The sequence below is a fragment of the Saccopteryx leptura genome, chromosome 6 (genome assembly GCF_036850995.1).
Source record: "Saccopteryx leptura isolate mSacLep1 chromosome 6, mSacLep1_pri_phased_curated, whole genome shotgun sequence".
Lineage (NCBI taxonomy): Eukaryota > Metazoa > Chordata > Mammalia > Chiroptera > Emballonuridae > Saccopteryx > Saccopteryx leptura.
In genome coordinates this window covers 77308093-77321485 of record NC_089508.1, presented here as the reverse complement: position 1 = coordinate 77321485, position 13393 = coordinate 77308093, and the positions used below count along the sequence as shown (strand labels likewise).

The window sequence follows — 13393 nt, the reverse complement described above, 5'->3', positions numbered from 1 at the left end:
GGCTCCTTGGTAGAGCATCAGGCCGGTGTGTGAATGTCCTGGGTTTGATTCCCAGTCAGGGCACACAGGAAAAGCACCCATCTGCTTCTCCACTCCTCCTCCTCTTGCTCTTCCTCTCTTCTCCTCCCCTCTTACAGCCAAGGCTCAATTAGAGCAAGTAGGCCCTGGGTACTGAGGATGGCTCCATGGCCTCCACTTCAGGCACTAAAATGGCTCTGACTGCAATGGAGTAAGGGCCCCAGATGGGCAGAGTATCGCCCCCTAGTGGGTTTGCTGGGTGGATCCTGGTCAAGGCATATGCAGGAGTCTGTTTCTGCCTCCCCTGCTCTCACTTAAAAAAAAAATTGCCTGGGCTGACAACAAAAACTTTTAACTAGTGTTCCTTTCTAGGTAAAGATTTTTATACTTCAAACCCAATCCCCAAACATGAGAAGTCTCTTTTTTCTTTTTAAATATACACATGTAAGATATTTATTTCAAAAAGCACAAGAACATTATACAAGTTTTAAATTTACATTTTGCAATAAAAGATATCAATATATGCACTATTTGTATAACTTCATCATGGATGGAATTTGAATCAGTGGTATAAACATGTTGCAGTCACTAAATATAGATCATCATCACAGTGAACCAAATGCATAGTTGTTATGAAATGAGAAATGACCACGAAAGGGTGAACTCACAGCCCAACAGACACCAACATAATAAATTAATTATACAGATATATGCTTTTCTTCACTGTATCATAAAGATTCCTGCTGGCCCCTCACCGAACATTAGAAACACATTTTGGAGCCATCCTGTTGAACTAGTTCCCTCCATATTCTACACTAGAGAAAATAAAGTGACTTTTTGCTCATTTTGTAAGTCAACTTCATAAGCATAATTTGTAATGATCAAGGCAAACCACTAGGATATTTGAATATAATTAGAAATCCTTTGGGCTGGGGGCAGAACTGAGACATATGTTCAGCTACAGTGCAGAGATCTGAATCAATCTCTGTAAGTAGAACTTAATATGAAATAGGTTCTTTGGCAGTAAAGGTCTGACTGGCCATTGCAGGATAATCTCTCTGGTAGTTTGAGAGCTTAACCTCAGGATTTACGAAGTGAACAGAAAAAGACTAGAAATAAAAAGGTCCATTTATCTTTGCTAAACTGGGTTCAATCAATTAGAGCAGAAGTCAGCATCCCTTGTTGCCTATTCTGTCTCAGACTTCCCAGTCAGCCAATCCATCCAACAAAATTATATAAGAAATAACAGGAAATGTTCCAATCACTTAATCATACTGGCAAATTTGACAAACTGAATACTGAATTTTCTGATCCTCACCCATCAATGTTACAAATTGTTCAGTAAGGTGGAATCTATTTCCCAATACCTTCTCAATAACTATTCAATTAGAAAATCATGATTGTGATTCTGATGCCAACCCCTTACTGCAAAATCCACCTTTTCTTTACTTTACATAGAAATAACAAAAAAAATCTACCCCCAAATGTGCATCATCAATCACTTCACAAACATGTTTTTATTTGCTTGCCTTTGCTGAGCACAAAGAATGTAGGAAAACATTCACACACATATGAGAATAGTCACCAAAGGCAAAGTAAAATGGTCTCTGAATGCATCTTTCAAATTCCTAACATTACCGCAGACAACAGAAGATAAAAAAGGAAGATTTCAATTTATCTTCTTTCTGTCTGCTGTTTTATATCACAAGTTCTTGATCAAAGTTAAAAGTTTGCACAAATCTGGGAGACCTTGATTCTTTATAAACAGATGGCTCAAGCACAGCATGTTCCAATAGGACAGAGACTAGTGATCATAGGGCTTGTTTGGTTGTTTGTACTAGTCATAAAAATCAGAGTTTATGAAAAGGTTGCACACAGATAACAAATGAAGAGTTAGTCTTTTACACATGAGGTGGCAGAATTGGCTTAAATCTGATTGTTCAATTTTATAGCTGTTATGATCCATTTTCTGAGGGAATTTTCTTTTCTTCATTCTATAGACAGTTTATATCAGAACTGCATCTGATTTCTAAGAGTCAAATAGGATAGCGCCACATCAAGAGATAAGTGAACCCATTTTAGAAACTTGCTTTTGGAAAATGGAAAGTATAATTTCAAAATTCAACAACTTTTGTGGTTAGATTATAGACTCTTTGTCCCATCAGGGTTGAAGAATGAATGCACTACCCTAACTCTTATTGAAGTTTACAGTAGGAAAAAACCTATTCCACTCTGGCAGAAATTTGCCATAGAAGTGGCAACTCTGTCCATATAGAGATTTAGTCTAATTTCTGACTGAAACAGTAAGTGGCACATTAGGAATATTTCCTTAAAAGAGAAATGATTTAAATTTTACTTCTTTGGAAAACTTTCTTAATTGAAGTTTTATGCATGATTTCTGCAATTCCTCTTTAGATGCAAGGAAGAAAAATCACAGATTATTAGAATCTTGTCAGTAATCCAATGAAGGGTAGGAGAGAATACCAACAACAAAATTGTAGAAGAATAACTTTTAGAAATGTCCACAACTGCTTAGTGTGACTTCTTGATCAGGGAGATGAAATGAATGGGACAGATTAGGAAGGGAAATGACTCTTCTGGATATATTAGCAGAATCAGACACTTGGGCTAAAAAAGCATTTCTTTAGTGTTCTAGAACATAAAACAGATTATTCTATGTTCTTTTTTCCCTTTAAGCACATGTTCACTAACTGAAAGCAATACTCCATTAAGGAATATTTTATTGATTTATATGAATTCAGACACAACTGGATAAAGAGCAAAAGACCCTTCAACTCTTTCCCAGCCCTCAGAAAGGTCTCCTTAATTTTGAATCAGTCTTTATTACAGTCTTCATTTGTGATTGTCCCGAGGCAGAGTTGGAGCTCATAATGACTGCCAGTTGAATCCAAATAACATCTGATTAGTTTCCTGGCTCCTAGCAATCTCTTCTATTATGCAGTGTTGTTGCCATACCAAATGTAGCTTCCGATACCTCTCATGAGATAAATGAAGTGGGTTGCCCCTCCTTCAGGGGGAAAAAAAAAACATGTAAGTTCAATCAAATAACTGCCACACTTTATTGCCTAAATTAGCCTGAACTTTTTAAATTTTTATTGATCGATTTTACAGGGGGTAGGGTAGGAAATGAGAAGTAGTTGCTTCACTCTAGCTGTTCATTGACTGTTTCTCATCTGTGCCTTGACCAGGCAAGCCCAGGATTTCGAGTCAGTGACCTCAGCGTTCCAGGTCGACGCTCTACCCACTGCGCCACCATAGGCCATAGCGTGAACACTTAAGTTGTTCTTGGAGCTGGGAAGAATCACCAGGACAGGGTTTTAAAAGGGATATATTCCCATCTCCATTGATCACTAAGAACTTGATTGGTTATTTAGCAAATGAAGCAGAAACTTATTGATTATTCAGAAAATAGGTCAAGTATACCATGAGCATATGGGTCCTCATTAAAATGGCCAGCATGTTTTATAACTTGAAGTATCTCTAGTCCTCTTTGAGTGGTTAGTCTGAGTGGAGCTCTAATAGCTTTTTGGGTTCATAGTTTATCAGCTTTGATTTCTGATCTTTGCATAGTAAAGGTAAGATCTAAGATGTAACACTAAGCCTTCAACTTATATTCTGCTCAGAAATATTTGATAATATAACATACACAAAATGTTGTGTTATGTGTTATGACATAAATTTTCTGGTGATTAGCAAATATTTAAATCAAATTATTCCACAACAATTCTAAAGTTGCACAGTTTATAACATTGTATAACTACTAAGCTAAAATGACCCAAGTTTGGTTGTTGCCAATAATGAAAAACTGTGAGATTCTTATTCCTGAGGCATTCCAGCATCTCAACTTACTGGATTTTTTTTTTCTTACAGGGACAGAGACAGAGTCAGAGAGCGGGATAGATAGGGACAGACAGACAGGAATGGAGAGAGATGAGAAGCATCAATCATCAGTTTTTCATTGCGAAACCTTAGTTGCTCATTAATTACTTTCCCTTTTTTGCCTTGACTGCGGGCCTTCAGCAGACCGAGTAACCCCTTGCTCGAGCCAGCGACCTTGGGTCCAAGCTGGTGAGTTTTTTGCTCAAGCCAGATGAGCCCACGCTCAAGCTGGCGACCTCGGGGTCTCGAACCTGGGTTCTCTGCATCCCAGTCCGACGCTCTATCCACTGCGCCACCGCCTGGTCAGGCTTGGATATGTTTTAATTGCCTTATTACTTGTAAAATTCTGCTTCTTTCTACCTTTCTGAAACAACTCAGATCTCTTATCCTCAGTCATTAACAACTTTCACAACTCAGATTTTTTCCTCCCTAAACCCACAGAGTATCTCTACAGGTCAAATGCTGTCATAATAAAAATGAATCTCTCTATGACCAAAAAGGTTCCAAGTCCCATCTAGTATATCTATTCATTATGAGTAATATTTCAAAAGAACAAAATTTCAGTTAGATAAAGGGACAGTTTATGGGAAGATCTAATCTTTGTCTATATATACTTTTGGGACCATTGTGCCTTATTTTCCTCTTTCTCATAAGTCCTTTAGTACCTAACACTGGGAAGAATACAGAAAAATTCAGGATTCTAGATATTTTGATTTGCTAAAGTAAAGAAGGCTGATATAGCTGGCTAGTAAAAAGTTTCAAGTATTGCAATGAAAACCACAAATATCCATTTTAAACTGAAGTCCCTCACTGGATACTACATATTTCTTTCTTTATATGTGCATCAATTAAACCTCCTAAGTAATTCAGAAGAATGGTTGATTAAAACTAACAGAGCATGCAAACATTAGGAGAGTTGGTATCTTAAAAAAATTTGGAGAAATATTACCCTTAAATTTTAGAGTTGTTTAAAATTGTGTTACACTTAGGATGACATATTTAATTTGTAGCCATTTAAAAATACTTCTCAATATTTAGCATTAGCTTTTACGTTTAAAGAATTATCTACATATAATAATGTGACTAAAAAAAACTCACTTCAGGCCAGGATCTGTTTCTCCATATTCATCCAAGTAAGGAGCTGGATAGGCACAGCCTCTGGCTTTCCCTTCAACTAGGACCACTCTGCATTCTCTGATTCTGAAGGACAAAACAACCAAAGGAAATATTATTAAGTGCATGTGTGCAACCAATAAGCACTGCATCAAAGTTAACCTAGAGAAAAGAGATGGCTAATATCTGTTAGCAATTCAGTATAAAAATAATATAAACATAAACAAATAGACTAAACTGTGTTTTTTGTGCTTGTTTTTGGTGACAGAGACAGAAAGAGAGTCAGAGAGGACAGATAGGAACAAACAGACAGGAAGGGAGAGAGATGAGAAGCATCAATTCTTCATTGTGGCAACTTAGCTGTTCATTGATTGCTTTCTCATATGTGCCTTGACCGGGGGGCTACAGCAGAGTGAGTGACCCCTTGCTCAAGCCAGCAACCTTTAGGCTCAAGCCAGCGACCACTGGGTCATGTCTATGATCCCATGCTCAAGCCAGAGAGAGACCCTGCGCTCAGGCTGGTAGGCTGTGCTCAAGCTGGATGAGCTTGTGCTCAAGCCAGCAACCTTGGGGTTTCGAACCTGGGTCCTCTGTGTCCCAGTCTGATGCTCTATCCACTGCACCACTGCCTGGTCAGGCTAAAAACTGTGTTTTGTCTAAATAAAAGAGAATAAACATTACTATTGTTGTTAAAGCTATGGGAAAGAGTCATTAGATTTAGAGACATAGGAACAGTAATACTGATGGCATATATTGGAAAGAAGGAGGCTGTTGTAATTAAGTCATAGATACCCTGGAAAATGGTGACTAGAGTTGTTTCTGTTATGTTTCCTGACCTATGAATTGGAGGGGGGAGGGAGCCTAACAGAAGAACAAAACCACATCTCTCAGTCTGATAAACTCAGGCCAGAAAGGTCAGCTAAGAGAGTGTCAAGCCTTTTCTGGTTAGAACCAGCCTCCAATAGTGTAGATCAGTGTTTTTCAATAAAATCTTCATACAGCATCAGGGTAGTTAACTCTTTTGCAGCTAGCATGAAATTTCAAATGGACAGGTCTATGGACCGGTGGTTAAAAACTACTGCACAGAGAGAAATTATAAAATAAATAGTTGAACTAAGTAGTGGGTTTACTTCCTGTAGGTTCCATAGAAAAAGAAAATAGGCATTGGGGTTTGGGTTCCACATAGTTATTCCCCTTATTCCAAATGATGCCTACTAACAATGATTATATATGCCATAGTAGTAAGATATCACTGCTTCCTTTTTAAACAAAAACTTTACATGTGGAGAGCTGAAAGAAAAAGCACAAACACCCTTCTGAATTTTATCTCACAAGAGCAATTTATACTTTTGTTTCATAAATGAGTGACTACTGTTCTACTCTCAGTCTTCTGCTGAAAGACCAGGGAAGCAATGATTGGTTGATAAAGGAAATGAAGAAAATTAAAATATTCAAACGACAAATTAAAGTAACAATTTACATATACGTTTAAAATATAAGTTTTAGGACTCTAGGCTCTTCCACTATATTTGAGTATTATACAACACAAGAGTAATCATACATGTTTATCATATTCGTTTAAGGATTTTTATATATAATGAAAATATGAGCAGAAATCTATTTTATTTTTTACTACTTATTCTGAAATGTCATCTCAAATGCAATCTCACGTAACTGGTCTCTAACTTTCTTTTACAATGTAAAATTTAAAAAACAAACAAACTGATTTTAGGCCTTGACCAGTTGGCTCACTGGATAGAGTGTTGGCCCCATGTACAGAAGTCCTGGGTTCGATTTCTGGTCAAGGCATACATGAGAAGTGACTTCCCCTTCCCTTTTCCCCTTCTCTCTATCTTCTCCTCTCATAGCCAGTGGCTTGACTGGTTCAAGCATTAGCCCCAGGTGCTGAAGATAGCTCTGTTGATTCAAGCACTGGCCCCAGACAGGGGTTACTGGGTGGATCCTGTTCAGGGTGCACGCAGGAGTCTATCTCCCCTCCTCTCACTTAAAAAAAAGTGATTTGAGAGAGAGAGGAAGAGAGGGGAGAAGGAGAGAGAAAATCGAACCCTCAACCTTGGTGTATTGGGACAACACTCTAACCAACTGAGCGACCCAGCCAGTGTTCTACTCTAACTTCTAATATCACTTCCTATCAACACAGCATCCTGCCATAATGGCCTTCAGACTGAATCTAAATTCCCTAAATTCATTATGAAGCTTCTAGATTGCACATTACTCACTTAAGGAAAATGCAGACTCCAGCTCCACAGTGAAGTGCATGAAAAATGCAAGCTCCAACCTCTTCCCCATTCACAGTTTCTTGGCAGCAAATGTTCTGAGAACACAGTATGGCCCCACAGAAAAGACAAAGGACAGGGTTCTTTCGCTCATCATCTGCAGAGCGTGGGCACCTCAAAAAGGAAGAAAACATTCAGTATGGTGGAGGAATAAAAAAAAGCATGATATATCCAGTTAGCAATGAAAAAGGTTTTCATCACTGGCTACTCTGCAGTAAAGAAAGCTATTAAAACACAAGGAAACATTTAATTAAACGATTCCTCCTAAATAGTTCCCTCTAAGAAGACTTAACAAATAATATGATTAATCCATAAGAAAGTTTATTATTAAATATAGTGTCCTGAAATTCTCATAAAGTTTAACAATTAAATATGACTTAAAATTGAGATGTATTTATAGAATACAGTCTTCATCAGGCATAACCAATTTATAGTCAACTGCCTCCTCTTGATTGGTTTAATCGAGCTTGTGTCCTATGTTGGAGGAATATGACCTTGTACATGCACAATTTTTTAAAATAACAAATTGCAGGAAGGGTTCAAACACATTTCTCCCCCATTTCTTTGAGGTATTGAGATCTTTAGGGTTGAAATGAGAGACCGCAGTCTTTGAGTTGATGCCCTCTTCCATCTGGAAACACAATAAGTCTTAGGAAGAAAAAAGTGATAGAGTTGACTTACTTGAACCTTTTTGTAGTACTGAAAGTAGTACTTTGAAATTAGACCATTTTACATAGTGGCATGGTATGGCCTTGCTATAATGCCCCTCTCAAAGAAGGTATCACTCTCTGAATTAAAGTGATAATGGTTATCATTTACTTATCTATCTACTTTTTAGTGAGAGAGACAGACAGGAAAAAGAGAGGGATAAGCATCAACTCATAGTTATGGCACTCTTAGTTATTCATTGATTGTTTCTCATACATGCCATGACCGGGGGCTTCAGCCAAGCCAGTGACCCCTTGCTCAAGCCAGCGACATTGGGCTTAAGCCAGCAACCTTGGGCTCAAGCCAGCAACCTTGGGCTCAAGCCCAGTGACCTTGGGCTTCAAGCCAGCAACCACAGAGTCATGTCTATGATTCCATGCTTAAGCCAGCTGTGCCACCACCTAGTCAGGCACTCTTTCTCCTTCACTTAAAAAAAAATTAATTAGAACTCTCAGCAAACACAACTAACTCTTAAATTTTTAATAAAGTATACCAATTAGTGTACAAAGTGACAATTAGTAGTCCTTACTCATATGTTAAATAACTTGCTATCATTTGAAGGAACCAATGTTAAGGGGTTGCAGTTTAGGATCATTTTGAAGTCTTTTTTTTTTTTTTAACAGAGACAGAGAGTCAGAGAGAGGGACAGATAGGGACAGACAGGCGGGAACAGAGAGAGATGGGAAGCATCAATTATTAGTTTTTCGTTGCGACACCTTAGTTGTTCACTGATTGCTTTCTCATATGTGCCTTGACCACGGGCCTTCAGCAGACCGAGTAACCCCTTGCTCGAACCAGCGACCTTGGGTCCAAGCTGGCAACCTCAGGGTCTCGAACCTGGGTCCTCCGCATCCCAGTCTGACGCTCTATCCACTGCGCCACTGCCTGGTCAGGCCATTTTGAAGTCTTGAAGAGCCTTTCCTGGCTCTGCTCTGAGAATCACTGCTCTATAGAAACAACTAAGGAATACTTTGAGCCATGAAGCCAAGAAGTTTAAATTTTCCATCCATGGCAGGGGCAGTTTATATTCCAGCCTCCATTGCCAGATAGAACTGATCTTGAAGTTGGCTCCTTGATATTTGTCTCATGCAGATTAATATCAACTAAAAAAGTGGTTGAGTCACTTAATCTCTCAACCCTCAAAAAACTTAGCTAGATGATTTCAAAGAATACATCCAGCTCTAAGTTCAGTGATTTTCCTAATCTTAGGGCTGCATTGCTACCACAGAAGCCCAGTCAATAGGTATTATCTCCTAGGCATTAAAAGGTATCTATCATGCTGTTGACTCTCAAGAGGATCTGAAAAGAGTATTAGTCATTAATCATAGTAAGGATCCTCCTGGATGATATTACAGCTTTCAAGTAAAAATTAAAATAAATCTTCTGGAATCACCCCATTTTCCTCTATAAGATGGCTAGTGACTCAGACTGCCATCCTGTCTTTTTTTTTTCTCTGGTATTTTTCTGTAGTGAGATGTGGGGGGAGGCAGATGGACAGACTCCCGCATGCGCCCAACCAGGATCCACCCTCAGTGCCTGGGCCAATTTTGCTCCAATGGAGCCTTGGCTGTGGGAGGGAAGAGACAAAGAGAAAGGAGAGGGGGAAGGGTGGAGAAGCAGATGGGTGCTTCTCCTGTGTGCCCTGGCCGGGAATTGAACCTGGGACTTCCACACGCTGGGCTGATGCTCTACTGCTGATCCAACTGGCCAGGGCCTACCATCCTGTCTTAAAGGTGAAAGATGTTGGCTTTATCCAAAAAAAAAAAAAAAAAAAAAAGAGTTGCAGCCTGACTGGTAGTGGTGCAGTGGATAGTTTTCACCTGGGTCACTGTCGTTCCAGGTCCAAAAACCCCAAGGTTGCTGGCTTGAGCACAGGTTTATCGGTCAATGCACAAGAAAGCAATCAATGAACAACTAAGGTACCGCAATAAATGCTTCTCATCTCTTTCCCTTCCTGCCTGTCTGTCTCTATCTGTCCCTCTATCTTAAAAAAAAAAAAAAAGAAAGTAGACAGATGTGACAGACAGGAAGGGAGAGCAATGAGAAGCATTAACTCGTCGTTGTAGCACTTTAGTTGTTCATTGATTGCTTTCTCATATGCTCATGTGTCCCCGATGGAGGGGGGGCAGGGCAGGGGGAGCGCTCCAGCTGAGCCAATGTCCTCTTGCTCAAGCCATCAACCTTGGCTTCAAGCCAGTGGCCATGAGGTCATGTCTACGATCCCACGCTCAAGCTGGTAATCTCAGGGTTTTGAACCTGGGTCCTCAGCATCCTCAGGCAACACTATACCCACTGTGCCACTGCCTGGCCAGGCAAGGGAATTCTAATTAACTTAGATTTACTAAGAAGTTTGGCTAAGGACAATGCTTAATAACATTACAAAACTCCTAAGTGAACTTTGGGATTCCTGCAATTTGTGAAAAGGATGCTTTGTTACTTCATCATCAATGAAGTGCTGAATGGGCTTTATCTTTTAGGCTGATGAGATTCTTGCCTTTTAATTACAAGTCACTGCTAATTTCATGTCATCATTATCAATCTGGTTTGCTAAGGGTGGTAGTGTGATGCCACCTGAGTGTGAAGGATACATAATTGCATCAATAATAATTTTTTATTATTAATATAAAATTTTAATTGATTTTAGAGAGAGAGGAAGAGAGCAAGAAAGAAACATCAATTTGTTGTTCCACTTATCCATCTATCCATTGGCTGATTCTTTTATGTGCTCTAACTATGGGCCGAACCTGCAACCTTGGCATATTGGGACGATGCTCTAACTAACTGAGCTGCTCAAGCCAGGGCTTTCCTTGGCTTATTATTTTTAAGACATGATGAACTGTGATTCAAATATGAAATATTTCCATACCAATAGCTTAAACAGATATGAATATAATTTATCTATTCAGTGATATTTCATTGGTGGTGTTCTGCTCACAAATTTATACTACTCAAATAAGTTACATCATACTATATATATCAAGGTAAGCGTAATACAAAAAATAACAGTTAACTTTACAGGACATTATTTTAGAGGACTATGTCCTTAAGTTCTTACTATTCTCTTACAAAGTGACTACCAGGTAATCCACAGATGGTATTAGTAATCAGTAGAACGTAACTTGTTTATTTTACTTCTCGTCAGTCCCAATTATTAGCTTTTATAAATTTAAAAGTGATCAGTGAAAACAAAACGGAAAAAGAAGAATATAAAGGAAAGTTCAAGAAATAATGCTTTAGAGTAGTGTTTAATCTGACTGAGGTAGAGGGGACAGGGTACACAAAAAGGTTAAGGAGGTGTACTCCCTCTTTCCGTTATCCAGGCTTGAACCTGAGTAACAATGCTATTATCTGTTTTTTTTTTTAAAGACTTTATTCATTTTAGAGAAAGAGAGAGAGAGAGAGAGAAAGAGAGAGAGGAGGGAGGAGCAGGAAGCATCAACTTCCATATGTGCCTTGACCAGGCAAGCCCCAGGGTTTTGAACCAGTGACCTCAGCATTCTAGGTCCACGCTTTATCCACTGCGCCACCACAGGTCAGGCTATTATCTGTTTTAGTATAATAATGGGACTCCATATGATTTTGTTTTTAAAAAAAGGGTTGGTTCTTCAGTGTTATTTCATTGAATGAATGTGATTACTATACTGTAATGAATGTAAAAACAATGTTTAAAGGTATATGAACAATCATTCTTAGAATAGTAGAGAGAAAGAGAGAGAGAAAAAAGTTTATTGTAGCTTTAAAAAAACTGAGAAGGGATGTCAGAGGATGGTGGAGCAGGGAACTCCAGGAAACAGTTCCTCTACCAAAACAATAAGTATTGACCTTGCAAGAACTGTTGGAAGCAACTATTTAGAACTCCGGAGTGTAGATGAACACTGCACTGTCCAGAGAAGACCTGACAAAGAAAGAGACTGGGAAATTTCAGTGAATTGTAGCATTCTGTGTAGAGGCTATCACCCCTATGGGAGTGGCTGCCTGTAATCCTAGTACAGCTGCTGGTGCCAAAATGGGCAATAGAAACCACGTCCTCAAAAATCTGGGTTGTATATTTAGTTCTGCCTGGCAGTTCACTGAGTGGCTGGGCAGAGAGACTGGCCATTGTTTCAACCACCATGGGCTGAAGTGACTTCCTTGTCAGTGACGGTGGAAGGATTTAAAGAGACAGAATATTCTTTATATTTTTTTCTTTTAATTTCTTATTGGATCCCAAGAATTTAAGGAAATCTCTGTCAGTTCACTGGCTGACTACAGAAATAATGAAACAAAGACTTCAGTGAACACACAACAAAGAATAAAATCTTTGCAGAAATAGTTTGGAAAAGTCACTAAACAGACAATGACAGCCTTTATCAAGTGTTAGGATGGGTGGAGGCAGGGAGGGAGACTGATTTCCCGAGTTATTAGCTTATAATATGTCAAAATGTCTAGATCTCAATAAAACGTACAATTAAAAAAAAAAAACACTAAAAAGTCCACTCACAGAAAAGAAATCGAAAGAAACCATTCCTATGGAAGCCAAGACATGAGACTTAATAAACTTTAAAAGAGCTCTCTTAAGTGTGTTAAAAGAGCTGAAGGAAACCAATGACAAAAATCTAAAAGAAATTAACTGCTCGATTGTTTTCCATAGTAGCTGTACAAGTTGATATTCCCACCAGTAGTAAATGAGGGTTCTTTTTTCTCCACAATCTCTCCAACACTTGTTATTACCTGTCTTGTTGATAATAGCCACTCTAACAGGTGTAAGGTGATATCTCATTGTAGCTTTGATTTGCATTTTCCTAACAGCTAGTGATGTTGGACATCTTTTCCTATATCTGTTGGCCATTTGTATGTCTTCTTGGGATAGCTGTCTATTCAGGTCCTCTGCTCATTTTTTAAAAAAGATGTTACTTATTCATTTTAGAGAGGGGAGAGAAAGAGAAAGAGAAGGGGAAGAGAAGCAGGAAGCATCAACTCTCATATGTGCCTTGACCAGACAAGTCAGGATTTTGAACTGGTGACCTCAGTGGTCTAGGTCGATTCTTTATCTACTGTACCACCACAGGTCAGACATAACTGGACTGAACATAGATAAATCTTGAGAATATTATGCTAAGTGAAATAAGCCAGTCAGAGAAAGATAAGTACCATATGATTTCACTTATATATGGAATCTAATGAAGAAAATAAACTAACAAGCAAAACAGAGACAGACTCATAGATAAAGAGCAGGATGACAGCTGTCGAGGGGTGTGGAGATTTGGGGGACTAGGTGTGGGGGTGGCAGAATTGAGCAGAGAAAAAAAGACCAATCATGGACATGGACAACAATGTGGTGATTGTGGGGGAAGGGGGCTGGGGAGGATGAAGGAGGG

At 38.9% G+C, this 13393-nt stretch overlaps 1 protein-coding gene across 2 annotated transcripts in view; it reads right to left on the bottom strand.

Moving 5' to 3' along the window:
• Positions 1-462: 462 nt before the first annotated feature.
• The window catches only part of UBR1 (ubiquitin protein ligase E3 component n-recognin 1), a 180133-nt gene continuing 167202 nt past the window's right edge, over positions 463-13393 (bottom strand). For both annotated transcript variants that reach the window (XM_066343754.1, XM_066343755.1), the window contains exons 45-47: positions 7272-7442; positions 5017-5118; positions 463-3046 (exon numbers count right to left, since the gene is read on the bottom strand). In XM_066343754.1, coding sequence (XP_066199851.1) covers positions 2905-3046; positions 5017-5118; positions 7272-7442 — 415 coding nt within the window. In that variant the 3' untranslated portion in view covers positions 463-2904. The remainder of the gene's footprint in view (positions 3047-5016; positions 5119-7271; positions 7443-13393) is intronic.